This window comes from Leucopleurus acutus (assembly GCF_964270905.1).
Source record: "Leucopleurus acutus genome assembly, chromosome: 14".
NCBI lineage: Eukaryota > Metazoa > Chordata > Mammalia > Artiodactyla > Delphinidae > Leucopleurus > Leucopleurus acutus.
In genome coordinates, this window is record NC_139156.1 from 79,683,349 (window position 1) to 79,710,652 (window position 27,304).

The 27,304-nt window shown below is 40.5% G+C and overlaps 2 protein-coding genes across 8 annotated transcripts in view; both read right to left on the reverse strand.

Moving 5' to 3' along the window:
* Positions 1-2,348, reverse strand: part of TBCE (tubulin folding cofactor E) — a 109,725-nt gene extending 107,377 nt beyond the window's left edge. For both annotated transcript variants that reach the window (XR_014326734.1, XM_082854238.1), the window contains exon 1: positions 2,285-2,348. The gene's annotated coding sequence lies outside the window, so the exon portion shown is untranslated. The remainder of the gene's footprint in view (positions 1-2,284) is intronic.
* A 194-nt stretch (positions 2,349-2,542) lies between these two features.
* GGPS1 (geranylgeranyl diphosphate synthase 1) lies at positions 2,543-26,988 on the reverse strand. Of its 6 annotated transcripts, XM_082854248.1 has the most exons (9): positions 26,772-26,960; positions 22,966-23,058; positions 18,044-18,114; positions 17,462-17,797; positions 15,954-15,989; positions 12,146-12,231; positions 9,081-9,167; positions 4,645-4,724; positions 2,543-2,657 (listed from the first exon to the last, which is right to left on the reverse strand). In XM_082854248.1, the coding sequence occupies exons 2-6, from the start codon at positions 23,033-23,035 to the stop codon at positions 12,214-12,216; spliced, it is 531 nt and encodes a 176-aa protein (XP_082710374.1). In that variant the 5' UTR covers positions 23,036-23,058; positions 26,772-26,960; the 3' UTR covers positions 2,543-2,657; positions 4,645-4,724; positions 9,081-9,167; positions 12,146-12,213. The 6 variants fall into 6 exon arrangements, with proteins under 6 accessions (XP_082710374.1, XP_082710375.1, XP_082710373.1 ...); XM_082854249.1 differs by lacking the exons at positions 17,462-17,797; positions 18,044-18,114; positions 22,966-23,058; positions 26,772-26,960 and adding an exon at positions 16,508-17,037; XM_082854247.1 differs by lacking the exons at positions 2,543-2,657; positions 4,645-4,724; positions 9,081-9,167; positions 12,146-12,231 and adding an exon at positions 14,136-14,589 and having other exon boundaries at positions 17,482-17,797.
* Between the last annotated feature and the right edge of the window lie 316 nt (positions 26,989-27,304).

Sequence of the window (27,304 nt, forward strand, 5' to 3'; positions counted from 1 at the left end):
GTAGGGAAAGTATCACATACTTCTTAAAAAATAAACTTTGGAATGCTAAGTATACAGTAAATATTCTATTAAGCTGTATCACAAATTTACTTTAATAAACCAAAAAGGAAAAAATCAAAACCACCAGAAAATAGTAACAACTACTAGTTTTATTGTTGAACGTTTACATCTTATGAAAATAAGTACTGAGATGATCCAGGAGGCCTGTTAAAATCAGTAGCTCACAGGTAAAGACAATATTGTTCTGCAAGGTTAAGATTCTGATTAGATAAATTAAAAGGTTAACCACTATAAGGACAGAAGTAACGTATATATAGTAACATATCTTCCAAACAAGTAGAAGAGAAAAAGTGAAGAGAGAAAACAAGACAAAACCTCAATTCAAAAAAAGGCAAGAAAAGAGAAAGAAAAAGCACAGAAAGTACAAAGTACCAGATGGCAAAAAAAAAAAGGCCAAATCCATTTTTTCAACAATTATATTATGGAGAGCCCACTAAAAGCCAAATATTGTTTTAGGCACTAGGGATACAGCTGTACACAAAACACAGAAAAATAGCTGCTCTCATGAAACTTCTATCCTAGTGGGTTAAACAGTAATGAACCAGAAAAATGAATAAATCACATGGCACGTCATATCGTAATAAGTACAAGGGCAACGAGTACAACGGAAATATAAGGGAAGGCTATGTCAGGGAAGACCTCACTGAGAAGGTAATATTCAAAAAAAACAAAACAAAACAAAAACAGGAGGGAGGTAAAGGATTAAACCATGTGGACATTTTGACAAAGGAACTGCAAGTGTAAACATCCTGAGGTTAGGATGTGCCCGAGGCAACAACATAGAGCAAAGAGGGAGAGTAGCCAGAGATGAGATCAGAAGGAAAGCAAGGGCCAGGTCATACAGAACCTTGACGGCCACTCTGAAGAATCTGGCTTTTAATCTGAGTGAAATGGGTAGTCCATGGAGGATTTTTTGAGAGGAGGGAGATAATCTGATTTAAAAAAAAAAAAAGAATCACTCTACATGCGATGGAAAGACTGAAAAAAGAAAAAGCAGACTATTTTAGTGGCTACTGCAGAAATCCAGGTGAGAGATGGCTGTAATTTGAATAAGGGAAGGTGCTGAGAAGGGCTTGGGACTCTGCATAGATTCTGAAGGCCGAGTTCTTGCATCTGCTGATAGGTTACATGTGTGGTGAGAAAGAAATGGGTCAAGGATGATGCCGAAGGTTTTACAGGCCTCAACAAATATCTCAGTAATGACAGTGAATATAAGTACAGTCAGCCTGCCAGTCAAAAGGCAGAGACTGTCCGCTTGGTTTAAAAAAAAAAAATTCCCCAACAATATGCTAGTTACAAAAGCATACGTAAAGGGACTTCCCTGGTGGCACAGTGGTTAAGAATCCACCTATCAATACAGGGGACACGGGTTCGAGCCCAGGTGCGGGAAGATCCCACATGCCGCGGAGCAACTAAGACCCGTGCGCCACAACTACTGAACCTGCGCTCTAGAGCCCGCGAGCCACAACTACTGAGCCCGCGTGCCGCAACTACTGAAGCCCGCGAGCCTAGAGCCCGTGCTCCGCAACAAGAGAAGCCACCGCAATGAGAAGCCCGCGCACCGCAAAGAGTAGCCCCCGCTCGCAGCAACTAGAGAAAGCCCGCGCGCAGCAACAAAGACCCAACGCAGCCAAAAAAAAAAGAAAAAAATTATTTACATATTTACCAAAAAACCCCTAAAAAGATGAAAACAGTTGAGCCAAGTATCAAATGACAGTGACCATGGATATATTAACTTCAGACAAAAGAGAAGTCTGTTCTCACCCACAACCTAGAATAGTCCCCGGCTGGTAGTGAGTAATATGTAAAACCTGTAAACGTTCTCCACCTACTTAACCTTATTTCTCCTGCATCACAAATGTTAAAGGATTTGGATGGTCAGGGTTGTTTCTCTAACCTGACACCAAGTCGTTGGTCGCCTGTGCCAGTTTCACCTCTTGCAGAGTGACAAGTCAGTATGACTTTTCTGTGAAGTTCAGTGCGGGGCCACCACTCCCGCTCGCCCGCCACGGGCTCCGGCCCGGGACCCCATTCGCCCCCACGAACGCCTCCTCTGCACCCGGCGCAGCTGGGTTCGCTCCAAGCCCCAGGAAGCAGGCAACGCCCGGCCACTTGGGAAGTTTCTAAAGGGAAAACAGACCGAGAGCCTCGCAGGCGTGCACCGGTCACGAGCCAGCCAAGAACGCACGGCTCCCTCCGCTCCCCTGACCCCGAAGAAGCTCACCTATCCGCGGTCCGCCAGGGTGGTCTGAGCTCCTGCCCCCACCTCGCGTCTTGCCCCAGAGCAGCTTCCGGCCGTGGACGGAAGTGCTCCTTTAGGAAGACAGGAAGTCCCGCCTCCTCGGGAAGGAGCGGCGGCAGCTGGATCTCAGCGGTGATTATCAGCGAGCGTCTGGGGAGCCGAAGGTGTGGTCAGACCGCCCAAACCCAGCGGAGCTCGCCGCTCCTGTGCTGCTCCAGCGAGTCCCCGGAACCCGGGATGACAGAACGACGCATGGGACGCGCAGGTTCCAGTTTACTTGTTATCACGGAAGCGAGTTACAAGTCCTGTATGAGATTCAGTTCCACGTTCATTGACAATCTACCACGGAGGAAGCCTGTGGTGGTCACAGAGAAGAGTGTAGGGTTGATTCCACAAAAACTAGGGGAAGAAAATTAACTCGATGAATCGCAAAGCAGGATGAAAGTAAATGCAGTAATAGAAAAAGCAAATTCCGTAGGCATGTTAATTTCTAAGAGTTTTCTCGTATCTCAAGAGTTGTGAGGATGAAATGGGATGATGCATAAATAAACGTTTAGCCGTGGAGCCTGGTACATGATTAAAGCATATAATACCCATAGTATTGTTATCGTTGGTGAAAATAAAAGAGGCCTTTAACCCAACCAAAGGGAAATTAAATAACACTTCAGGGAGGTAGCCTTCAAGCTGAATGTTAAATTTAAGAATTTCAGCACATAGAGATACCCATTATGAAGCTGTAAAAACTGCTTTTGTTGATTAATGAAACGGCATAGGCTAAAAAAACTTGTTCCAAAAAACAAACTTTCAGAAGCTTTATTGTTTGAAATCATATGAGTAATAATGGAATATCCCAAGTCTGCCTGGCAGAGCTGAGTCCTGGGGATCATTTTGACACTTTGCCAGCCCAGGCATAGTGCTTCAAATAAGAAATTTTCAGATATAACATTCCACATGTATTTTAACTTTATGGTTTTCAACGCTACATGACCTTGGAGTCGGCTTCACAACTCAGGCCTGAGCCTGCTTAATTCTTATCTATTAATACACTCCACCAAATCCTATGCTATGTCTGCCTCTTCCTTTTTGTTTTTTTTTTCTTCCAGTTAGACTCCCCCAGTTCCTTTGGTGGGTGGTTTTCCTTGTTCAGCAACTTAATAAATTTTGTTAGACTACAGGTTTGACTCAGATGGCTTTATCAGATGGGATTTATCACTATTTATTTTGATCAAGCCTCCTGTACTCATTAAGGTTGGAGGACAACTTTGGCCCCAACTTAGACAAAAACTGAAGCAGAATAAAGGTAGGTTATTTACTGACATTCAGCTGTGTCCTGAGAAGAGCTGTGCACTTTCTAACTGGAGAGTTTTAAATTATCTTTCGGCAGAGAATGGCCACACTTCTTGAAGATTATTGGCATCCACCAAATTCAGACCAGCCCCACAACAGATATAGGAAGCATGCACCTTCCTTTTCTTTGTAAAATATTTTCCTGTCTCCACTGAGTTGTGACAGTACTTGCCTGGTTTTGCCTAGAGTGAAAGAATGATCCCTCTCTGCCTTCTGTCCTTTCCTCGAGACATTGTACTGCTGCCTCAACCATGTTATCTCCTTGAAGTGCTTTCTCTGCTAAAGTTTTTCCCTAAAAGAGATCTATACACCCTGTCTCTCATTCCTCACCCTCCTCTCACTTTAATCTTTTTCAGCCTGACCTTCTGGCTTCTGTCTTCCCTCCAGTTTTTCCACAATTATCTTTCAAATATCACCACTGACTTCAGATCACCAAGATGGTTTCTTAGTCCTCATATCCCTTGATTTCTCAATAGCATAGGTCGATAGGGTTACTTATCCCCCTTTGTTGTAAAGATCATATTTAAAGCACTGTCTCAAAAAAGTGCAAACTTAAAATATCAAGTATTTGTAATGCAATTCATTTTAAGTCTCGTCTTTCATGCATCAGGTAAATAAGAGCCAGCTCTGCAGCAAACACTATTTTTAGGCACTGGAGACCTAGCAGAGAAAAAGAGATGCAATGTTCCAGTTCTGGATAAATGTGTATCTTAATGGTATGAGACAGATGATATATAAATAAAATGAATAAGATAATTTCAGATTATGTGAGGTGCACTAAAGGAAACAGATGGTTCTGTGATATGTTACAAACTGAAAGTAGGAAGTAAGGGGAGGATAACTTTCAAGGTGACATTTGAACTGACAGCTGCAAGATAAGAAGGATCAAGCAATGTAAAAAAAAAAGAAAAAAGAACTGGAGGAAGATCTTTCTAGTTCTATAGGTAAACAGGAGTGGGAAGCAGGGCTGAGGGAGGATTAAGAGGGTCACTTACGGTGAATTCCCTGGTGGTCTGTGGTTAGGACTTGGTGCTTTCACTGCCAAGGGGCCTGGGTTCCATCCCTGGTTAGTGAGCTAAGATCAGCAAGACGAGTGGCCAAAAAAAAAAAAAAAAAAAGAGGGGTCACTTATGAGCTATTGTAGTCATTTCTTCTGGGGCACAAAAGGAAATAGTGGCTTAAACCAGAGAGGTTGGAGCAAAACTGGAAGACTGTGGGGTCACCGCTGCTGAGAAGTCAAGCTAGATGAGAAGACCGCTAGATTTCACAAAATAAATGTCAGTGTCGCTGACAAGAGCAGTTTTGGTAGAGTAGCAGCCTCAGAAGCCACACTACAGTGAGCTGAAGTGGAAAGGAGGTTGAGGGAGCACAACTAAATGACTCTTCAAAGAAGAGACCTTCTAATTGCCATACTGATTGAACACTTTTCAGTCAATATCCTATTGGGTATCTCTACTGCATTATACTTGAATGGTTCACTCCTTGAAACCACATGCTTTCTTTCAAGTGATTATTTTTTGGTTTTGTTTTTCTTTTCATTTCTTTTTCTTTTCTTTGTTGTGGTCGTTTTCATTGACCGGGAGTTAAAAAATAACTTTGGAAATCTGATGACAGCTATCCACATACATGCAAATTTCACATATAATTTCAGGGAGTTAATTAACCTTTGAAGGCAGTTAATGGGCCCCAGAGAAGTCCATGGATCACAGATTAAGAACCTCCTGTCTTTTTAATTAGCTGGTCTCTTCCTTCGTGGTTTCCTTATTCCTTTAATTGTTCCCTCCTTGATAACTGCTCTTCTTGGGCTACATCCTCTCTCAGTGACTATATCTACTTTCTTGATTTTTGTCACTGGGACCATGACACCTATTTTACTTTTTTAAAAAAATTTGTTTTATTGAAGTAAGGTTGATTTACAATGTTACGTTAATTTCTGCTGTACAGCAAAGTGATTCAGTTATACATATGCGTACATCCTTTTTCATATTCTTTTCCATTATGGTTTATCACAGGATATTTAATATAGTTCCCTGTGCTGTAGGACCTTATTGTTTATCCATTCTCTTTTTAAAAAAATATATTTATTCATTTATTTATTTATTTTTGGCTGTGTTGGGTCTTCATTGCTGCACGTGGGGTTTTCTTTAGTTGCAGCAAGTGGGGGCTACTCTTCGTTGCGGTGCGTGGGTCTCTCACTGTGGTGGCTTCTCTTGCTGCGGAGCACAAGGGCTCTAGGTGCGTGGGCTTCAGTAGCTGTGGCACGCAGGCTTAGTAGTTGTGGCTCGTGGGCTCTACAGCGCAGGCTCTGTAGTTGTGGCGCACAGGCTTAGTTGCTCTGTGGCATGTGGGATCTTCCTGGAGCAGGGATCAAACCCGTGTCCCCCGCATTGGCAGGTGGATTCTTAACCACTATGCCACCAGGGAAATCCTGTTTATCCATTCTGTGTATAATAGTTTGCATGTGCTAATCCCAGACTCCCAATCCAGTCCTCCCCGATCCCCCGCCTTTGGCAACCACAAGTCTGTTCTCTATGTCTGTGAATCTGTTTTGTAGAAAAGTTCATTTGTGTCATTTTATATTCCACATATAAGTGATATCATATGGTATTTGTCTTTCTCTTTCTGACTTACTTCACTTAGTATGATAGTCTCTAGGTCCATTCATGTTGCTGCAAATCCATGTTTCATTCTTTTTATGGCTGAGTAGTATTCCATTGTGTATACATACCATATCTTCTTTGTTCATTCATCTGTCAATTGATGCTTAGGTTGCTTCCATGTCTTGGCTATTGTAAATAGTGCTGCTATGAGCATTGGGTGCATGTATCTTTTTTGTTTGTTTTGGGTTTTTTTGGCTGCACTGCATGGCTTATGGGATCTTAGTTCCCTGACCAGGGATTGAACCTGGGCCAAGGCAGTGAAAGTGCTGAGTCTTAACCACTGTTTGCCAGGGAATTCCCAACTATTTTTAGTTTTTTGAGGAACCTCCATACTGTTCTCCATATTGGCTGCACCAATTTACATTCCCACCAACAGTGCAGGAGGGTTCCCCTTTCTCCACACCCCCTCCAGCATTTGTTATTTGTAGACTTTAATGATGGCCATTCTGACTGGTGTGAGGTGGTACCTGACTGTAGTTTTGATTTGCATTTCTCTAATAATTAGAGATGTTGAACATCTTTTCATGTGCCTGCTGGCCATCTCTGTGCATGATGCCTACTTTAGTACACAAGCCCTTTGGAGTTGTAGGGTAACGTAAAAGAAAATCAAGATCAGTTAAACCCATTCAATTTCTGGAGATTTATTTGATTTCACAGTGTTTTACTGGACACCACAGGAGTTGAGGCTATGAATAATTGTTCATAAGGACATCCTGAAAAAGATTTATATAAGAAAAAAATCAAAAGCTAATTCTTTTATTGTAACATTTTACAGTCTTCTTCCTATCTGTCCTCCTTACAGCTCCATCCCAAGGAGGAGTCAGCCTTCCACGGGGGACTTCACAGTGGCAGAGGTTTATCATACCAAGTTCTCTCCAGGCTGCTTTTAAGGAAATTTTGGTACCTTCTGATGTGCAACTTTTCATCTTGGCATGTGGTTGTGAAGGTTAATTTTATGTGTCAACTTGGCTAGGCCATTGTACCCAGAGACTTGGTCAACACCAGTCTCAGTGTTGCTGTGAAGGTATGTTTTAGATGAGATCAACATTTAAATCAGCAGACTTTGAGTCAAGCAGATTGCCCTCCATTATGTGGGTGAGCCTCACCCAACTGGCTGAAGGCCTTAAGTGACACAGACTAAGACCCCCCGAGGAGGAGAGAATTCTGTTTTTCCTGAAACACATGGCCATGCAACATGGGGATAATATCAAAAAGGTTCTTTTCATGATGACTGTTAGGAAGATAAACAACAACAGCGGCCATAGATTCCATTCCATATCCCCTCAGATCTCTCCAGTGACACTACTTACAGATTGTGGTTTGTCTTATTTTGTTTTAAGGTGTTCTCTGTTTTTTCTGTTCCCTCTAATTTGAGTTTTTCTATATTTTTCTTGTTTTATTTTGGTTTTGCTTTTTTTTTTTTTTTTACCTTGGTCTTTCTCTGTCATACTGCAGGTATTCTATAAATGTGTGGGAGTTTCTGGTTGTCCATTTGTGTTTCAGACAGAATGAGGCATGAGAAGTCCTAAATGGGAGCTAATGGGAGTTCAGCTTATGCAAGCAGGGCTGGCTGGCTGGCTGCTAAGTTTCAGTGTCATGTGATTGGGAAGGGAGCAGCCATGATGCTCCAGGAAGGCTCCCTGATGCCAGAACAGAAGAATGTAGCTCTTTGACACCAATACCTTTCCTATTTGCTCAAATTCTTCCCAGAAACGCACTTCTACTTCTCTAAAAACATGTCTTACTCTTCTGCTTGAGGATAAAATATCTGGCAGTCATGATTTAGTTTGCCCATTGGGGTGTAAGAAAGAGGTAGCGTGGGGAGATGTACACTTCCATTTACAGACTATCAATTAATTTCTGTTTTCATCCACATTTATCTCTCCAGTCCTCTTTGTTGACAAGTAGAGAGCTGTTCCAGTTCGTTTCCTATTACCACAAACTTACTGGCTTAAACAACATATATTTATTATATAGAGTTCTGTAGAAGTCCAACACTTCTCAAGGTATCAGCAGGGCTGTGTTCCCTTCTGGAGACTCCAGGGCAGAATCCGTTTCCTTGTCTTTGTAGTTTCTAGAAGCCACCTGCATTCTGTGGCTTGTGGCCCCCTTCCTCCATGTTTAAAGGCAGAAACGGTGGGTTGAGTCCTTCTCATCACACCACTCTGACTTTGGTTCCAATGTCACATCTCATTCTGACTCTCCCCTTCTGCCTCCTTCTTCTCCTTTGAGGAAGCTTGTAGTTACAGGTGAGTCCACCTGGATAATGCAGGATAATCTCCCTATTCTGAGATCATCAATGAGCAACCATAATTTCTCTTCACCCTTAATTCCCCTTTCCCATGTAATCTAATCTGTTCACCAGCTCTGAGGATGAGGACGTGGGCATCGCTGGGGCTCCATTATTCTGCCAAGTACTTTCAGTTCTCCTGAGCCTGCTGGGTCCCGTTTCAGCCACAGCCCCTTCTCTACATAGCCTTAGCTCTGGCCATATCCCCACTGCTTATATCAATCAGTAGTCTTTCTGCTTTCTGTAGTCCAGACATTTTTTGGAATTTCTCATCCACTAACAAAGCCCTTCCAATTCTCAAGGTTATTTTGATATTTTAGCCTTTTTATTCTTTTTCTTTCCTTTTAGTATTCTCTCAAGAGGGAGAAAAGACAAACACGTACTCAGTCCAGCATCTTGAAAGGACGAATGTTCTTTTTTCACTCCCTTCCTGCAGGGCTAGCAGAAAATTTAATCTCAGTCAGTGTTAGGGCCTCCTTACCTCTCAACTGCAGGCATCAGACTCCATTGGCAGGTTTATTATTGAAGCCAACAGTGATCCCTCAAAGCCTGGCACTTTTCTCCTTCCCTGTCCCAGGAAGAGAACGGGAAGGTTACTGTCTAGTCCATCCTCCATGAAGTCTTGCTCACCTCCTACAGTACTACCAACAGCCATGGGAACTTCTGGCTTTTGTTCCTTCCCAGGAATCTCTCCTCTTTCCTCTGTTCTGTTTGCCCTTAAAGTCACTGCTCCTTTTCTCTGTGTCTCCCTTCCAGTACACCTAGCCTGATCTCTTCAACAGGCTCAGGTTGTAGGAAAATTAATTCAGAAAGGAAGTGTTTTACAAGAGCCTTCTTTTAGCTTTATCATCATAATACTTCCCTGAGGCAAGAAAGTACAAAATGGACTGGTTACCTTTCTGTAACTAAAGATGGAAAAAACAGAGGGAAAAGAACACGAATATCTAAAAATTATCTTGCTGCTATATATTGTACGTATAGTATACAGATAGTTTTGCTGCATTAAGTCACTGAATTGTGACTTAATCAATTCATATTGATGAACATTTGTTACTTTTTTTCTATTACAAATAATGCTGCAGGGACTTCCTGGTGGTTCAGTGGAGATCCCACATGCCTCCCGGCCAAAAAACCAAAACATAAAACAAAAGCAATATTGTAACAAATTCAATAAAGACTTTAAAAATGGTCCACATCAAAAAAAAATCTTAGAAAAAAACAAATACTGCTGCAATGAATATACTTTTATGTACATTTCTGTACAACTAAGGGAGTATATCTTAAGAATATACTCCCTCTTCAAAATGTAAAACAAAGGTACCATATGACTCATCTAGGTATTTAAGTTTCTTAGTTGGCTTGGGCTACTGTAATAAAATACCACAAATCAAGTGGTTTATACAACAGAAATTTATTTGCTTACAGTACTGGAGGCTGGAAGTCCAAGATTAAGGTGCCAGCTGACTGGATTCCTGGTGAGGGCTGTCTTCCTGGTTTGCAAGTGGCCACCTTCTTACTGTGTCCTCACATGGTGTAAAGAGAGAAAAGGGCTCTCTTGGGTCTTTTTTTTTTCTTTTTGGCCGCATGGCACGTGGGATCCTAATCCCCCAACCAGGGATTGAACCTGTGCCCCTGCATTGGAAGCGCAGAGTCTCAACCACTGGACCTCCAGGGAAGTTCCCTTGGGTCTCTTCTTGTAAGGAAATCAGATTCCCACCCTTATGACCTCATTTAACCTTAATTACTTCCATAAAGATCCATCTCCAAATACAGAGATACTGGAGGTTGAGGCGTCAACATATAAATTTTGGAGGGACACAAACATTCAGTCCATAATATTACCCAAGACAAATGAAAATATATAGCCACAGAAAAACCTGGACACAAATGTTCATAGCAGCATTATTCATAAAAGCCAAAAAGTAGGAACAATCCAAATGTCCATCAACCAATGAATGGATAAACAAAATGTGGTATTTTCATAAACTGGACTATTATTCAGACTTAAAAATTATTGAAGTTATGATATAAGTAGTATGGATGAACCTTGAAAACATTATGCTAAGTGAAAGAAGCCAGTCACAAAAGACCACGTAGTATATGATTCCACTTATATGAAACAACCAGAATAGGCAAGTCTATAAATACAGAGAGTAGCTTAGTGACTGTCTCAGGTGGGGGTTAGGGGTGGAGTGGGGGCAATGGGAGTGAGTGCTAATAGTGATGGTGGTTTCTTTCAGGGGAAGCAAAAATGTTATCAAATTAGATTGTGGTGATGATTGCATAACCCCATGAATATACTAAAACCCACTGAATTGTATCCTTTAAAAGAATTATGTGGTGTGTGAGTCAATAAAGCTGTTTCTAAAAAATTATATATAAGCATAAATATATATACATATATATGTGTGTATATATAAGATGAGAAGCAGATTACAGGGAGCTTTGACTGTGAAGCTAAAGTGTTTGTCCTAAAAGGAAACGATTTATGAATAGAGGCAAAGTGAAAGCAAATTCATTAAGATTAGTTTGGCAGTTCTGTGCAACATGGGCTGAAGGAAGAGAAGGGATTCCAGTAAAACAAGTTAGGTGACATTAATTATCCATATATGCTATGATGATACTCCAAGGCAGGAGGAAATGATTGGTTTGATCTTTTGTTTGTTGCAGCAGTTACTAGCTAAATGATACTCCTGTCTGAGCCATGATGTAACACAGTAAACTGCAATAAATTCTCCCAAAAACTTCCTCATTAAAGCGATAGTCATGGGACTTCCCTGGTGGCCCAGTGGTAAAGACTCAGTGCCTCCAACGCAGGGGGCGCAGGTTCGATCCCTGGTTGGGGAACTAAGATCCCACAGGCCACGCAGTGTAGCCAAAAAAAATAAAATGAATAAATTGACAGTCATAGGTGACTTGTGGTCTCAATAAATTGAAAATTTCTCCCAATATTAATAACATTCTTTTGCTGAATCCTCTCCTGGTTTCCTCGAAACTACCAGGAAGTATATTCAACATTCTTCTAAGCCTTATAATAGTGTCTAAAATTATATATTTTATATCTTTAGTGCTAAGTCATTTAGTGAATGCTGTCATTTTATTTTTGTTCTTCTTCGATCCAGAGCTTTACAAACTTAAATTGGTCAGGTTTCAGGATTCAATATATTGAACTTAAAAAAAATTATGCTTTCGTGTCTGTTATCAAACCACAAATGCATTTTCATAAACCATATTAGAAAATCTATTAGTTTGCCTCTTAGGATAGCTACTTTGTTTTGTTTCAAAGGGCTTATCATTATTTGTTTCAATAACCTTCTGCTTCATTTTCAGTTTCCTTTAGTTTAATTGACTTTTTGACTTTATCTGTCAACTTTAATAAATCATTTCTTTCTTGTAAAATATGGACAGCTGTTAGAATATAATTTACTAAAGCTAAATCTTTTTATATTTTTTACTTTTCAAATATTTAACTATTCTCATTTTGCAATTTCTATTATGTGACTTTACAAGTTTAGGTAAGATTTACAAATTACTTTTGTAGCTTACCATTAGTACTGCTTTGCCCATTGAGGTCTAAATAGCTTCCATTATCCACTATACCAATTTTCAATTCTTCAGATATATTTTTCTTTCTGTACAGTAACAAATATAATTCAAAGAAAATAAATGGGTCATTCTCCTAAAGCATAGAGTGCTTTATAAACAACGTGCATGACAAGGCAGGTAGTGCTGCAGACGTTTCCCAGATATCTCTATGACAAGATGCCCATTAAACATTCTGCACAATTAACTTTAACTAATGGGTTAATATGGAAATTTGTATTACTGATTTTTGCTTACTGCACGTACTATTATAATCTTTACCAAGAGTAGAGTAAAATTATGCCATGCAACTGTAAGGTCCAATATAGTCAATCACATAAAAGCTGAGGTTGCATTATTACAAGATTTAATGAAATAACCAAGTAAGGGTGCAGTTAGCCAAGTGGAGGTGGTGGGAGGTTGAGAAGCCAAATGCCAATTGTATTCTGAGTTCATATTATTGTAGTGTTCATTATCACGAGTCCTTTTCTGTATTCCAGCCACCAAATATCAGCCCTGCATGTATGGCAATAAAGGCTGTTCTAAGTGCCCCAGTGAAAATGAAAAGGAAGTGAGAAGGGAAAGTAAGGGACAGATAAGAGATATCTCAAAGGACAAGTCTATAGGACTTAGGAGGACTGGATAGGAGGCAAGGGTAAGAAATAAAGACACTCCTGGATCACTTTAAGAATGACAATGGTGATAGAAGAGGTGGGGGTAGAAGTGGTTTCATTCCATTAGTTGGCTTGGTAAAGGGACACGGAGGGAGGTATAAGTTGGTTTTAAATATGATTTCAAGCTGATAACAGAAAACTCAGATGAACAGTTAAAATACAGGACTTCAATATGAGGAGGTCAGGGTTTTGATACAATGGTAATTATGGACAAAACTGAAAGTAAACAGTCTAAGAATGCTTTCAGAAGGGAAAACATTGAGTAAGAATCATTAGGGAAAGAATTAGAGGGAGAAGAACCACATTAACATAAAAGCTAACATTTGAAGTTTATGATATCTTTTCACATACATTATATTTAATGGAACCCTTGAGAGGTGGGAGATTAGTTTCAAGTAGATTTATTCATTCAGTAGCATTAAGTGCTACTGAGAAGAGGAGGGTAAGTCACAGTCCTTGCCCTTAATGAGTTTCTAATCCAATGGGAGAAGCAGACATGTAAACAAGAAATTAGGGGCCCTGATTCCAGCACTAACAATACTGTTTAATAATTGGCTACTTACTTCCCAGTCTCCATTACAAGAAAATCACATAAGGCTAAGAGATAGTGTCTATCACTCTTCTATCTCCAAAGCCTAGCAAAGGATTTAGCTTATAGGCACTCAAGAAGTATTCTAAATGAAATGAATGAAAAACACAATAGTGTCTCAGCAATGACGAACGTTATTTTCTGGCAGAGTATAACGTGTGTGGGGAGAGTAAAATATTAGGAAATATGGTTGAAGTCGTTTGGAGATCAGATTTTGGAAAGCCTTATATACTCTGCCAAGGAATTTACAGGTGGCAGTATTGAGGATTCAGAGAATTTAAAACATCGGAATGACAATAATCATATTTGTGCTTTGGAAAGACAACTTTGGTTGGAGTGTGAAGGATAGACTGGAGTGGGTAGAGATTATAGGAAGGAAGCTGTTTAGTACATTACAATAGACCAGTGCTTTCTAAACTTTTAAACATATTTAAGTGTGCATTTAGAATGGGAGGCCAACAGTACAGAAGAGCAAAGTGCTCTGACCTGTATTCAAGGTCCTGGCTCTGCTCAGTAAATGCTTGAAGAAAAAAACATAAAACAGTGGTACCTAATAGGTCCTTCACAAATATACATTTTCTTCCCTCTTTCCTTCCTCTCAGTGCTGATTAAAACAGAGCCAATGGATAAATCTTGAGGATATAAGGCAGGGAATAAAATAAGGCCCTCAAGAGGCAGAAAGAGAGGGAATCAAAAACAGGAGAGTTGTTTGGTCTAGGGCAGGAGGACAAACAACTTATCTTGAGATGAAAGGCAGACCTAAAGAAGCATAGGGGAGGAAGGTTAGAAGAATTTACATTTAACAGGAGAAGAATGGAGGAGGAGGGAATGCTAGATTGACAAATCTCATTTATTTTTAATTTTTTTGTAAATTTATTTATTTTTGGCTGTGTTGGGTCTTCGTTGCTGCGCACGGGCTTTCTCTAGTTGCGGCGAGCGGGGGCTACTCTTCGTTGCGGTGCGCAGGCTTCTCATTGCAGTGGCTTCTCTTGTTGCGGAGCACGGGCTCTAAACGCGCGGGCTTCAGTAGCTGTGGCACACGGGCTTAGCTTCTCTGCAGCATGTGGGATCTTCCAGGATCAGGGATTGAACCCGTGTCCCCTGCATTGGCAGGTGGATTCTCAACTGCGCCACCAGGGAAGTCCCTAGATTGGCACATTTTAAACCTCCATCAGGATTAGATGAAAAATAAAAGGGCTACTGAGGTTTTAATACATTAATTTGCAATGGCTATAGCAGTTGTGAAAACGTTCCCCAGCAGCACTTAGCAACGTGGGAGGAGCAAAGCACGTGCACCGTTGGATTCACGCAAGATTGGGAACTGGCAGGATGAGAGGGGCCTAAGGAAAGGAGGAAAGTGATCCGAGAAAGCTCTTGAAAGGCTCCCTGAAGTGAACGACTATAGGTTATAGGTTAAGAAGAGAAGGAAGTCAAGTAAGGAAGTTGACAGAGTGGAATAAGAGAAGAGCTGATGTACTTAAAATCTTGCTGAGGTCTGAAAGTCATTTATAGCAACATAACTAGCCTTCATTCTTTTGATTTCGCCAACAAAGAAAATCAATTTGATTTTCTTCTGTATTAACCATCATGACTATGGTTCAAGTAAAAAGAACAGATTTTTGATGATTTAATACATAACTCTTTTTATAAGTCCCCAATTCAATGCCAAGCATTTCTGTCACTGAAAGGCAAGATAAAAATGACAAAAGAGGACTTCCCTGGTGGCACAGTGGATAAGAATCTGCCTGCCAATGCAGGGAACACGGGTTCAATCCCTGGTCCGGGAAGATCCCACATGCCACCAAGCAACTAAGCCTGTGTGCCACAACTACTGAGCCTGCGCTCTAGAGCCTGCGAGCCACAACTACTGAGCCCACGTGCCACAACTACTGAAGCCCACGTGTGCCTGGAGCCAGAGGCCACTGCAATGAGAAGCCCACATACTGCAACAAAGAGTAGCCCCCACTCGCCGCAACTAGAGAAAGCCCGCGTGCAGCAACAAAGACCCAACGTAGCCAAAAATAAATTTAAAAAATAAAAAAAATGAGAAAAGAATAATGAGTAGCACCAAGCCAAAATTAATTTGATTAGCTAAGAAATAATCTACTTAAGCAATCATTATACTTATAGGTAAATAACTTCATTTCTGTCTATATAGTTAGCATTAGATCTTTTTTAATATCAAGTTTGTTACAGGTTCATAAAAACAAAGTTCAAATATCCATAGTATAACACAAATATGTATGATTTTCAGAAGAGGTTTCCTTGGATCAATTAAAACGGAAGATTCAAATTATTCTAAAAGTAAAGGCAATACTGAACTTTTCAAAAAAGATTTAGGTTGAGTATTTTGGTGAGAATTTCTCATACAAAAATATGGTGGTTTGATTTAAGATAACACACTGTACAACCAATCAAGCAAAATGTAATGCTACTGAGAAGTACAAACTTTCATTCTGGGATGTCAGTGACACTTCTCATACAGAAATCAGGGTCTCTTTTTTCATACCTCTTGTGCCATAAGATGGCTCCAGGGGCTGAGGGCCTAAAATGAAACAAAAGGGATAGTCAGGGTTAAGGCACTATAAAGCTAACTGTGCCTGATAGTATAGCCTTTGGCTAATTTTCAGTCAGGCAGTAGCTCTCAGGTTAACACTTTTCTTTCCTTTAATCATAGAGGTTAAAGATGCCTACTTCCTTTTCCATTCAAGCACCAACTGCCTAGAGGGGTTAACGATGCGGGTGGGAAGGAAAAGGACAGTTCCCCCAGCTTTTGTACTTGTGAGCAAACAGCTTTTATGATTTTTACTACTAATGATAAAGACAGCATAAAATGGTTTAAAGGCTCCTTCCTAAAATACTTTTTCCATGTACCTTTTTTCCCCCCACAAATGGAAAGAGACTGCTGTACCCAGATACAAATTAGTTTTGAGGCACAAGTTACATTAGAAGGAAAAAGAACTTGGGCTAGTGTGTAAATTTCATTCAGTGGAGACTCCTTGGTTAAATAAACAGCAGAATTTGCTGGGTTGGGAGAAAGGAAAAGAGGCCCAGAATGCTTACTGCTTGTCACTGTCAGCTTTCTCATGGAAGACTTCACTAAGGGAGTTTCCAGGGAGGAGAATTCTAAGCAACGACATTTAGGAAGAAAGAGGAGTTCCTGTGGTCTTCGGGCCAGCTAGCTATAGAAACTGGTCCCAAGTAGTCAATGGCTTGGAAATGGGGTAGATGAATTGTGAACTGCCCGTACAGTACAGTTAGGAAGTATGTGGATAAAAATTCCTGGAGCTGAAGTCTTCTTTATTGACAGAATCAACAGAACATGCATGGCAGAGTTGGCCACAACGTCCTAACACAGAACATTCTGACATTCAAATTAGACTCATTTAAATGTGGCTCCTTTTGATTCCTTCAACTTGGTACTATGATTATCTGTACACGGGGATTCTATATTGAAACAACCTCACTCACATCACCACTATCACTCAGTTTTTGGATACTAACAGATTGGTCCAAATTTTAAAAAAGGTAATAGGCTAAAAGACAAAAAAAAAGTCAACTAAGCTATCAGGCCTAATCAAGAATGGCTTAATATTATTCATCCTCTTTGAACATTTTACTTAAGTGTTTTACTAGAGCTACTAGCTCAGGGTTCCCACCACATGCATCGATTTGTTTATAGGCTTTAGATTCAAGCTCTTTAAGAGTATTCCGAGTGTATTCAAAAGAACCTACATTCTCAAGATAATGTACACAGTATTTTTTAACATCTACATTTTCGGTTCTCTGGCGCAAGATATTCTGCACCTGGGTGCTTTCAGGCCTAGACCAAATAGCATGAATAGTAGGGAATGAGAACTTTCCCTCTGTTAGATCTTCACAAAAGCTTTTGTTTGCACTATATTCTTTGGAGTGTAGATTAGCATAATCATCCCTAATTTGGAAAAAGAGCCCAAGTGTATTCAGTAGTGGCTTTAAATCTTCTTTGTAATCAGAGAACAACTGCATGAGACCTACTGCTAATCCAAATAGTCCACCTGTCTTTTGCAGCACCATTGCTTTATATTCTTCTTCAGTGGGACAAGTGTAATTATCCCTCCAGTAGATATCCAGGCCTTGTCCCTGATGGAGTTCTAAAAGCTGGCGGGTAAAAAGCTTTACTGCATCTGGGTGATCAAGGGTTAAGACTTTCTCTAGGCCAAGAAAATATACATAATTGGCAGAATTGATGACAGATGGAATTCCATAGATGCTGTGTGCCACTGGAAAGCCACGACGGAGTTTTGAGTTGTCTTCAATATCATCGATGAGTAAACTGGCATTATGCAACATTTCCGTCACTTCAATGATAATCTAACAAGAAATACAATTGAAAAATTTCAGTTTATTTGAATTATTCAAAAGAGCTTATAAATACTTAATGTATATTAACAGATTATCAAAGTGTCAGGTGCCTTAGTTTTTACAACTAGTTATTATCTAGCAACCTCAATGTAAGATATGTATGATCATTAAACTGAATTAAGAGCTAGGAGTATTTTTACATGATATCTATTAATTTCTTGGAGATTAAGAATAAGGTTAGAATTGCCTAAATACCTGTAGCTTGTCTTCTGGAACTTTTAGCCAATGATTAAACGCCTGTGAAAGTTTGGTTCTCACTTGTTTACCTGCATTTAAAGAATAAAATTTGGCAATAAATTAATATTTTTAATTACAAGAAACACATTCAGAAACTTCCTGTGAAACTAATAAAACTTGACAAATCCAGCCCCACCAATCCATTATCTACTGTAGAGCTTGTCTTCCACTGCTGGGCCCTACTACCTCCCTCCACCAAAACTCATATCCTAAAATGCACAACCTTTTAAAATTAGGGCAGGCAAAAGAGAGTTCTAGGACTCCAGGGACCCATCAGTAAGCTCACTCCTTTCATCTTAACTTATATCAACAGTTTTGGAATGGAATGTTTTTTTTTTTTAACATCTTTATTGGAGTGTAATTGCTTTACAATGCTGTATTAGTTTCTGCTGTATAACAAAGTGAATCAGCTATATGCATACGTATATCCCCATATTCCCTCCCTCTAGCGTCTCCCTCCCACCCTCCCTTATCCCGTCCCTCTAGGTGGTCACAAAGCACCGAGCTGATCTCCCTGTGCTCTGCGGCTGCTTCCCACTAGCTATCTATTTTACATTAGGTAGTGTATATATGTCAATGCCACTCTCACTTCTTCCCATCTTACCCTTCCCCCTCCCCTTGTCCTTTATTCCTGTCCTGCTCCTAGGTTCTTCAAAACCATTTTTTTTTAAGAGTCCATATATATGTGTTAACATACAGCATTTGTTTTCCTCTTTCTGACTTGCTTCACTCTGTATGACAGACTCTAGGTCCATCCACCTCACTACAAATAACTCAATTTTGTTTCTTTTTATGGCTGAGTAATATGGAATGTGCTTTTAGGGAATTATGATCTAATTCATTCCTTTGAAAAGGGAGCCAGTCTAGTTAGTGGCAGTTAATTAGCACCATCCACTTCAGAGGCTATAGGTATTTTTTCTTTTTGACATGTAGTTGATTTTCAATGTTGTGTTAATTTCTGCTGTACAGCAAAGTGATTCAGTTATACATATATACACATTCTCTTTTAAAATATTCTTTTCCATTATGGTTTATCATAGGATACTGAATATGGTTTTCTGTGCTATATGGTAGGACCTCGTTGTTTATCCATTCAATATATAACTATAGATATATTTTTGTTTTTGTTTTCCTTTTAGTTTTCCTTTTTACTATACTTTCCTCTAACATCAAATGGATGGTTTTGGATAGTTCCTTTTTCTTTTTTCTAACTTACTAGTCCAATATACAATGTAACTGAAAGGAATTTTTTTTTTTTTTTTTTTGTGGTACGCAGGCCTCTCACTGTTGTAGCCTCTCCTGTTGCAGAGCACAGGCTCCGGACGCACAGGCTCAGCGGCCATGGCTCACGGGCCCAGCCGCACCGCAGCATGTGGGATCTTCCCGGACCGGGGCACGAACCCATGTCCCCTGCATCGGCAGGCGGACTCTCAACCACCGCGCCACCAGGGAAGCCCAAATATAGGTATTTTAAAGTAAATGTACTTTGCTATTGAATTACCTTATAGAATTACCTCTTAAAATTATCTACCATTCCTTTATATTAAGATTTGAGAGACTGGACAGCTCTGCTTCTTTCCTATCAAAAAGTGAATTAGCACTCCATGAAGTATTCCCTTTTAACATCCTGAATTTAGTCAAAAGTTAATCTCTTTATTTTGACTAGGGCCATTAGTTTTTCAATATTATCTTTTTCTTACACAGAAAGCTCAAGAGAGGTCTTTGGGTAGTAGTCACCATTAGAAGTCATTTTAGCCCAAATATAAAGGAATGGTAGATAAAAACCACAACCAGTTCATTTAATAAAAATGTTCTTTCTATGAGCTTCCTGCTAAAGCGAATGCACAGTTACACCCTAATTTCAGATTAGGTTTCAGGAAAATAGTTACATAAAGTTTCAGTGAACAAAAACAGTATTTTCTGAGTCCTATCTGTGTTTTCTCTGCACCAATCAGCCAAACAAATGAATACACACACCCTCATCACATACCCAAATGCAACAAAGTTTCACTTTCTGTGAGAAGTCTAAAAGGGAAGGATCTCTTAGGGTTCTGGAAGCAGTATCCTCTGTCTACTAGCCTTTAGAATGTGGTCTGAGTAGCAATTATATCCTTTATCCTTCTGATTTACTTTCCAGTTTGACCAAGGTCAATCTGGGCTACACTGAGAAGGCACAACTGTGCAAAGTAACCCTATCACCTTAAAAAAGAAGAAGATGAAGAACAGAGAATCAATGTGCAGGCACATTTTCCCTGTCACTTCAGAATGTATTTAGAAAACAGTACAATAAATGGCTTAACTTACAGGTACTCAGGTATGTATGTATGTATGTATTTATTTATGGCTGCGTTGGGTCTTCATTTGCTTCATGGTCTTTCTCTAGTTGCGGTGAGCGGGGGCTACTGTTCGTTGCGGCGCGTGGGCTTCTCACTGCGGTGGCTTCTCTTGTTGCGGAGCACAGGCTCTAGAGCGCAGGTGCAAGGTGCAAGGACTTCAGTAGTTGTGGCTCACGGGCTCTAGAGCGCAGGCTCAGTAGTTGTGGCGCACGGGCTTAGCTGCTCCGCAGCATGTGGGATCTTCCCGGACCTGGGCTCGAACCCGTGTCCCCTGCATTGGCAGGCGGATTCTTAACCACTGCGCCGCCAGGGAAGTCCCCTCAGGTTTTATTTTAATATTACAGTAATTACTGTTTCTTTTTTAAGACTTTAACGTTACTGACTCCCTTTCTGCAGGCCCTCTTCTTCCTCCATTTCAAAACCCACCCTCCACCTCCCACTGCAAAGGCCTGGGGACCTACACTTCTACACTACAGTAAATAAAGAAACATAAATAAAAGTCATTCTACTTCACTAATTTCAGAATATCCTAATATCAACAATTATTAATTATTATAACCTCTTTTCAGCAAGATTAACTTTACAGTAGAATAAATGGCCTGGCCCATCTTTAAGTCACTTTAGTAACTCTGAAGCTCTCTGTGAAAAATAGTTTATGCATAACACAGTTTCCTCTTTCTTTAGGAAACTCTTTTGAGGTTCTATTCTATCATGGGTGCAGGAGTATATTTGATTTGAAAAATAAAAAGATGGGATACCTAATGAGAGTCTTAAATATGTTATCTAACGGCCTAAAACACTACTTCCAAATAATGAGGATTAAAAAAAATGTTAACAGAAGTAGTTCATTACACAGGTAAGCATTACTGTTAAAATGTAACTATAGGCAGTCCTTGTTCTGCACAGTAGTGGAGCAGAGACGCTGGGTGGTGCTAGTTGGACACCTGTCATCACTGGTAACTGGCATGTTTTATGGTAGCCCAGTTCCAACCAGTGTTTGCCAGCGTGTAACAAAATAAGTCCAGCAATAGGTGGGAAGAGTACAAGAGAAATAGTGCTACCTTTCTCAATATGAGACTCTAAAATAAGTAAAGTTACTGGCTGCTGAATAAATGTCACTCAAAAGCAGTCTCTTGGCTTTTTCTTAAACAGTAGGCAACTTTTCCCTTGCATTCTCTGCTTGTCTCTCCTCCATTCTTTTGAAGCATTGACATTAACAAGTATGTCTCCATGAGGGTCTGCCAGAATAGAAATGACACTAATCATGATGGTTTCCAAGGTGGAGGAAGGGAGCTACCACTCTTCTGGCTTCAGACAACGGTACTTATCCTCCCCAGACTCAAGAAGAATAGAAATGCCATTGAGGAGTGCTCATCGAGAAAAGTGTGCACTTTAGAACAGAAATGACAACCTTTTTGTGATTGAGATCATCACTACAGTTGAGCCACACTATGGGCTAGATGGGTTTCTATAGTTGTCAATTTATCACTGTTTTTTTTTTTTTTTTTTTTTTTGAGCCATGCTGCGCAGGTTGTGGAATCTTAGTTCCCTGACCAGGGATTGAACCCGGGCCCTCAGCAGTGAAAGTGCAGAGTCCTTACCACCAGACTGCCAGGGAAGTCCCAACTTATCACGTTTTAGTAACTGTTTTTTTTTTTTTTTTTTTTTTTTGCAGTATGCGGGCCTCTTACTGTTGTGGCCTCTCGCATTGTGGAGCACAGGCTCCAGACGCGCAGGCTAAGCGGCCATGGCTCACGGGCCCAGCCGCTTCGCGGCGTGTGGGATCTTCCCGGACCGGGGCACGAACCCGTGTCCCCTGCATCGGCAGGTGGACTCTCAACCACTGTGCCACCAGGGAAGCCCTAGTAACTGGTTTATACATGAAGCTTTATTACAAGAAGCCACGCTTATCACATGCATGAGTTTTTCTTTGCTACTATCATTTCCCAGAAAAGCTTAAAAAAAAAAAAAAAGAGCAAAATAAAACAAGCACATACATATGATTAGGCAGGTGTTCCTTTAGGAAGCCATGTTCAAGTGACTCATCTTTATATAGGAATAATGTGGGCTATGCTTCCAAGTAATGTGCTTTGGATGCTTTACTATTTGTTTCTTAAAGGAACTAGTAGTATAAGAAATGCAGTGTATGTGATAACGGAAAACCTGAACAGGAAAGTTAAGTGAAGCTTCTTCTTGTTTCACAAATTGGCAGATCATCCCCTAATATCTAAAGAGTAGGGAATAGGAATGTGTGGCATGCATAAAGAAAAAAACTTCTAATGAGATACTCAAATGTTTTAAGTGTTTTTATGTTTTTAGTTATATTATAAAATTGGATATTTTTTAAGGGGTGCCTCAAAAACATCCCTTTTAAGAACAAAAAGTTGTAAAAGTTTATTATTATTTTCCTCATGTGTATCTTCTTACAAAATAGAAAACAGAAACTCTCAAGAGCTGGCAATTCTAACCTTTTCTGTATGCTAATATTTAAATGACGATTACTTTATATAGATGACCCTATATGTACTGTAACTAAACTGTTACCTGGTAACTGAAGTAAGTATTTGTAAGGTTCTAGAAGAATTCTTTGGGCTGTTTCTTGAGTCTTCTCCATTGTTTTTTAATTTCAAAGCTGATCTGTAAAAAAGGAGAAACATAAAGATGATGTAGTTAACTAAATTATCTGAGTATCAAAGTACAGAGGAATTTGTATTTGTATTTCAAGGTGTTGTAGTAAAGGTAAACTTTCAGTTTGGTTTTAAATGAAAACTCTACACCTATGAAATCTTGAAAACATTATGTTAAATGAAGGAAGATGGTCACAAAAGGTCACATATTATATGATTCCATTTATATGAAATGTTCAGAACAGGCAAATCTATAGAGACAGAAAGTAGACTCATGATTGCATAGGGCTGGGGTAGGGGGAAGACAGAGTGACTGCTAATGGGGTTCTTTTTTTTGGGGAGATCAAAATGTTCCAGAATTAGATTGTGGTGCTGGTTGCCCAACCTTGTGAATATAACAAAACACACTGAGTTGAATACTTTGAATGGGTAAACTATATGATATGTAAATTATATCTCTTTAAAAAAAAACAACAAAGTCTTCACTTAAGTGATTATATTGGTCAAGGTGTTCACCTGGATTTTAAGTGGTTTCCTTAGTTACAAAACTTACACTAAAAGCCGTTCCTATTTTATCAACCATAAAAGGCTTAAATTGTTGACATCAACATCGAAAGACAACAACAGAATTAGATACTTCTATACTTGACTGATCACGTAAATTAATAAACATACTTTTTTCTAAGAGCATTAAAATGAGTATGTTTTGGGGCTTCCCTGGTGGCGCAGTGGTTGAGAGTCCGCCTGCCGATGCAGGGGACACGGGTTCGTGCCCTGGTCCGGGAGGATCCCACATGCCGCGGAGCGGTTGGGCCCGTGAGCCATGGCCGCTGGGCCTGCGCATCCAGAGCCTGTGCTCCGCAACAGGAGAGGCCACTGTTGTGAGAGGCCCGTGTACCGCAAAAAAAAAAAAAAAAAAAGAGTAGGTTTTATACATTTGACCCTTAAACAACAGCGGGGTTAGGGGCACCAACACCCCCCCTCCGCACACACACACACAACTGAAAATCTTCTGCAGCCACAGATTCAACCAAGTGCAAATCATGTAATACTGTAGTATGTATTTATTAAAAAAAAAAATCCATGTATAAGTGGAGCCCAGCACTTCCCACTCATGTTGTTCAGGGTCAACTGTGTATTTAAAATATAAGGAGAAAATCCTATTCTGCATTTTCTTCACAATCAATCAATTTTCGACATTCTGATTAAGACATGCATTTACTTGAGTGCAATTATATTATTAAAAATATTCCCCTGTAGTGACTTATTATTCTGAATTTTATATTTACTTCAATATTTCCTAGAACATCACTCAGTTTTCCTAGAATCCCTCTTTACTATTGAATCTCTACTATTTCTTTGTAAATATCTATTGCTATTTTTGTTTGTCCTATTAGGAGTCTTCATTTCTGTTTTTTTTGTTTTTTCTCTTTTTGGGGGGATGGGAGGGAGTTTTCATTTCTAATTGGCACACTTCAGAAGGTTTCTCACCTTTGTCTACTTTCTTTTGCTTCTTGGGACAATGATTTGGTCTCTAGGATCATGAGCCTAAAAGACTGAAAAGTGTATTTTCTTCTACATTTGCCTTGACCAACAATTAATGTTAAGTATGTTGCAAGGGAAAAAAGTTCAGAAAATATTTTGAAATAATACAAATACCAGTTTAGTAACCTATTACCTATACTGTTTAAAGTTTGACACAGATTATCTTATTCTTAAGAGATTAAAGAAAGAAAAGAAGATGATGCACAGGAAGAATAATCACTTAGGTTAAAAGATTATTGAACAGAATTAAAAGTAGAATTTTAAAAAAGCATCTCATATACTGTTCTATTTAAACCAGTTAGTAGCCATCTCTTCCCAACTAGGTTGAGAAAATTATGTTTATCTTTTTCACAGCCTCCAGAACACATGTGACTTAACTTAAAAATCAGTAAGACCAACTTTCAATAATTCTCTTTTGTCTCTGTATCAGTAACAATACGCCACTAGACAGATTTTCAGCGCTAATCTGTTTCAATTCTTAGGGCTTAGCTGGTTGATGTCTTGTTTGACTGAAAATATTAGTTATGAACTTTAAAAAAATCATTCTTTCCTTTGCTCACTCTGGTAAGTTTAAGAATACTCACTTAACAAATAAATCAATTAATGTTCCTTCCCCAGATAATGTTTGTATGCAAGTATTCTCAACAGTGGGAAAACACAGAAGCCTCAATTTTGCTAGGTACTGAAAACTAAAGTTTCCTGTCTTCTAAAGAGTCTGAGGGTTTCTACATTACTGTGGCATATACTCTGATTTGGCTCTTTTTCTTTTCTTCTTTTTTAACCCAAAAGACTCCAATTTATCACACCTAGAAATTTCAGCTATCACATACTGGACCCGAATATAAAGAGGCATTAATGTGTTACATGAACTCTACTAATTTACGTTTTTAAAAGTAATCAATTTTTAAACTATTTTACCGAAGTATAGTTGATTTACAATGTTGTGTCTAATCTACTTTTAGAACGAACCACCACAGGATGCCTCTGTGAGAGTCTGAAACTACTCATTTTCAAAACTGGGAAACTGCTTTACATTTGTTCAAACAACGCACGATGAATATTAATTAACACAAAATCAGATTCTCTCCTCCGTCTGGACTACTGAAGCAATATCCCCCTGGTCCTCTACTCTTTAGCCAGTGACCTTTTCGAAATTCAAATCTGGTCCTATCTCCCTTCTGACTGGCAACCCTCCGAAGTTATCCCATGGCTCTTAGATAAGAACAAAACTCCCTAACATAGCGTATCAGGTTCGGACAGCCAAGCCCCGCGCCCTCCCACCCCCGGCCCAGCTGCTCCTCATGGTTTAAAAAGCTCCCTCCTGGAAGAAGGCTTTCCAACGTGATGTTCTTTCTCTCTGGAATGTTCTTTCCGTAGTTAACTCCCGCTAACCCTGCCACTCTCGGCTGGATCCTCACTCCCTCGGGAAAGCCTTCCCTCATCTCCCTAAGGCAAACTCCCTATTTCCAATTATCTTATCACCACGAAACTCTCCTTCGCGGCACTCACACCTGTTGCAATATCACACTGACTTGTGTGGCCATCCTGCCAGTCTCACTAGGCTCAGGCTCATGACGGCAGGGACCACACCAGGCGGTGGCGTTCAAATGTGGGAAAGACGAAATGAACGAAGGGACGTAAGCCGAGTACCTTCCAATGCGTTAGAGGACGAAATCCGGGCACACGAACAGAAAAGGGAAAATATCGTGCAAAGTAATTTTTTAAAAAGGGATGGGTCTGTTTTCAGAATTGCTAAATCGACAAAGTGTAAGCGCGGCTGTGAAGCGTGGAGTGCATCCTTCCACTCGAACTCCGGGAGACGATGTATGGGTATGAAGTAAATTGCCGGAGAGGTACATGGAGGGAATTTAAATAACTTCGAGGCATATTTTCCACACAGGCTTGGCAGAAGAGCTTCCAACGCCGACTCCGTCTAGCGGAGCCCGCAGGGTCGGTAAGGTTCCTGCTTCCTCTCCGCCCCAAGGCCCCCTTCCGCTCCGCGGGGTCCCCTACCGCTCCTCCCCTTCTCCAGCGAGAGGATGGAAAATTCAGACACAATCCGGTTCAGCATCCGGGTCCTCACCCTCCTTTCTTTCTTTCCTCTCAGCTCCGCCTCCCAACCTCCCCCACCCTCACTCCCCATCCGGGTTCCCCCCAGCCGCCACCACAGCCACTCACGGTTCGAGGATGATATCACAACTTTCACGCCGGGGGTCCGGGAGTAGCAGTACCCAGCATCAACTTCCCACCTTATAGTTCAGAACAAGGCTCCCCCGGATGCCTACATGAATCCCTCCCCTCACTTCACGATAGCACTCTCCGCCTTCCTCACCCGCCAGCGACACCGCATTGCTCGGTGCAAGAAAATGCGCCATCCCGCTCACACTGCGCAGGCGTCGTTGCCGCCTCCCCTTTGCTTTGTCGCCCCGCCCCCTTTCCCTCCCCCCCCTTCCCTGTCTCACGTAGGCGCGGGGCGTTGCGGGTCTTGCAGTTCTCAGGGGCAAGGCGTCGCGCATTGGCCCCAGAGGCTGGACTACATTTCCCGGGGAGCTATGAGGCGTAACTTTCTGTTTCCATAGAACTGGTGGGAAAATGGCGTCGTTGTTTGTATCGCGGGGACCAATAGGAACAGAGTATGGGCGGATTCTAAAGAAGTCTAACCAATCCGAGGTCGCCTAAGAGGCCATCCGGGAAAGAGGTAGGGGAGGGGA

Bases quoted from the DNA above. Each gene is read 5' to 3' on its own strand.
- GGPS1 (XM_082854246.1), bottom strand. From the start codon at position 23,035: ATGGAGAAGACTCAAGAAACAGCCCAAAGAATTCTTCTAGAACCTTAC. The intron at 18,115-22,965 runs GTAACAGTTTAG...CTTTAAATGCAG, and splicing joins ATACTTACTTCAGTTACCAG to GTAAACAAGTGAGAACCAAA. The intron at 17,798-18,043 runs GTATTTAGGCAA...ATTTCTTGTTAG, and splicing joins TTCCAGAAGACAAGCTACAG to ATTATCATTGAAGTGACGGA.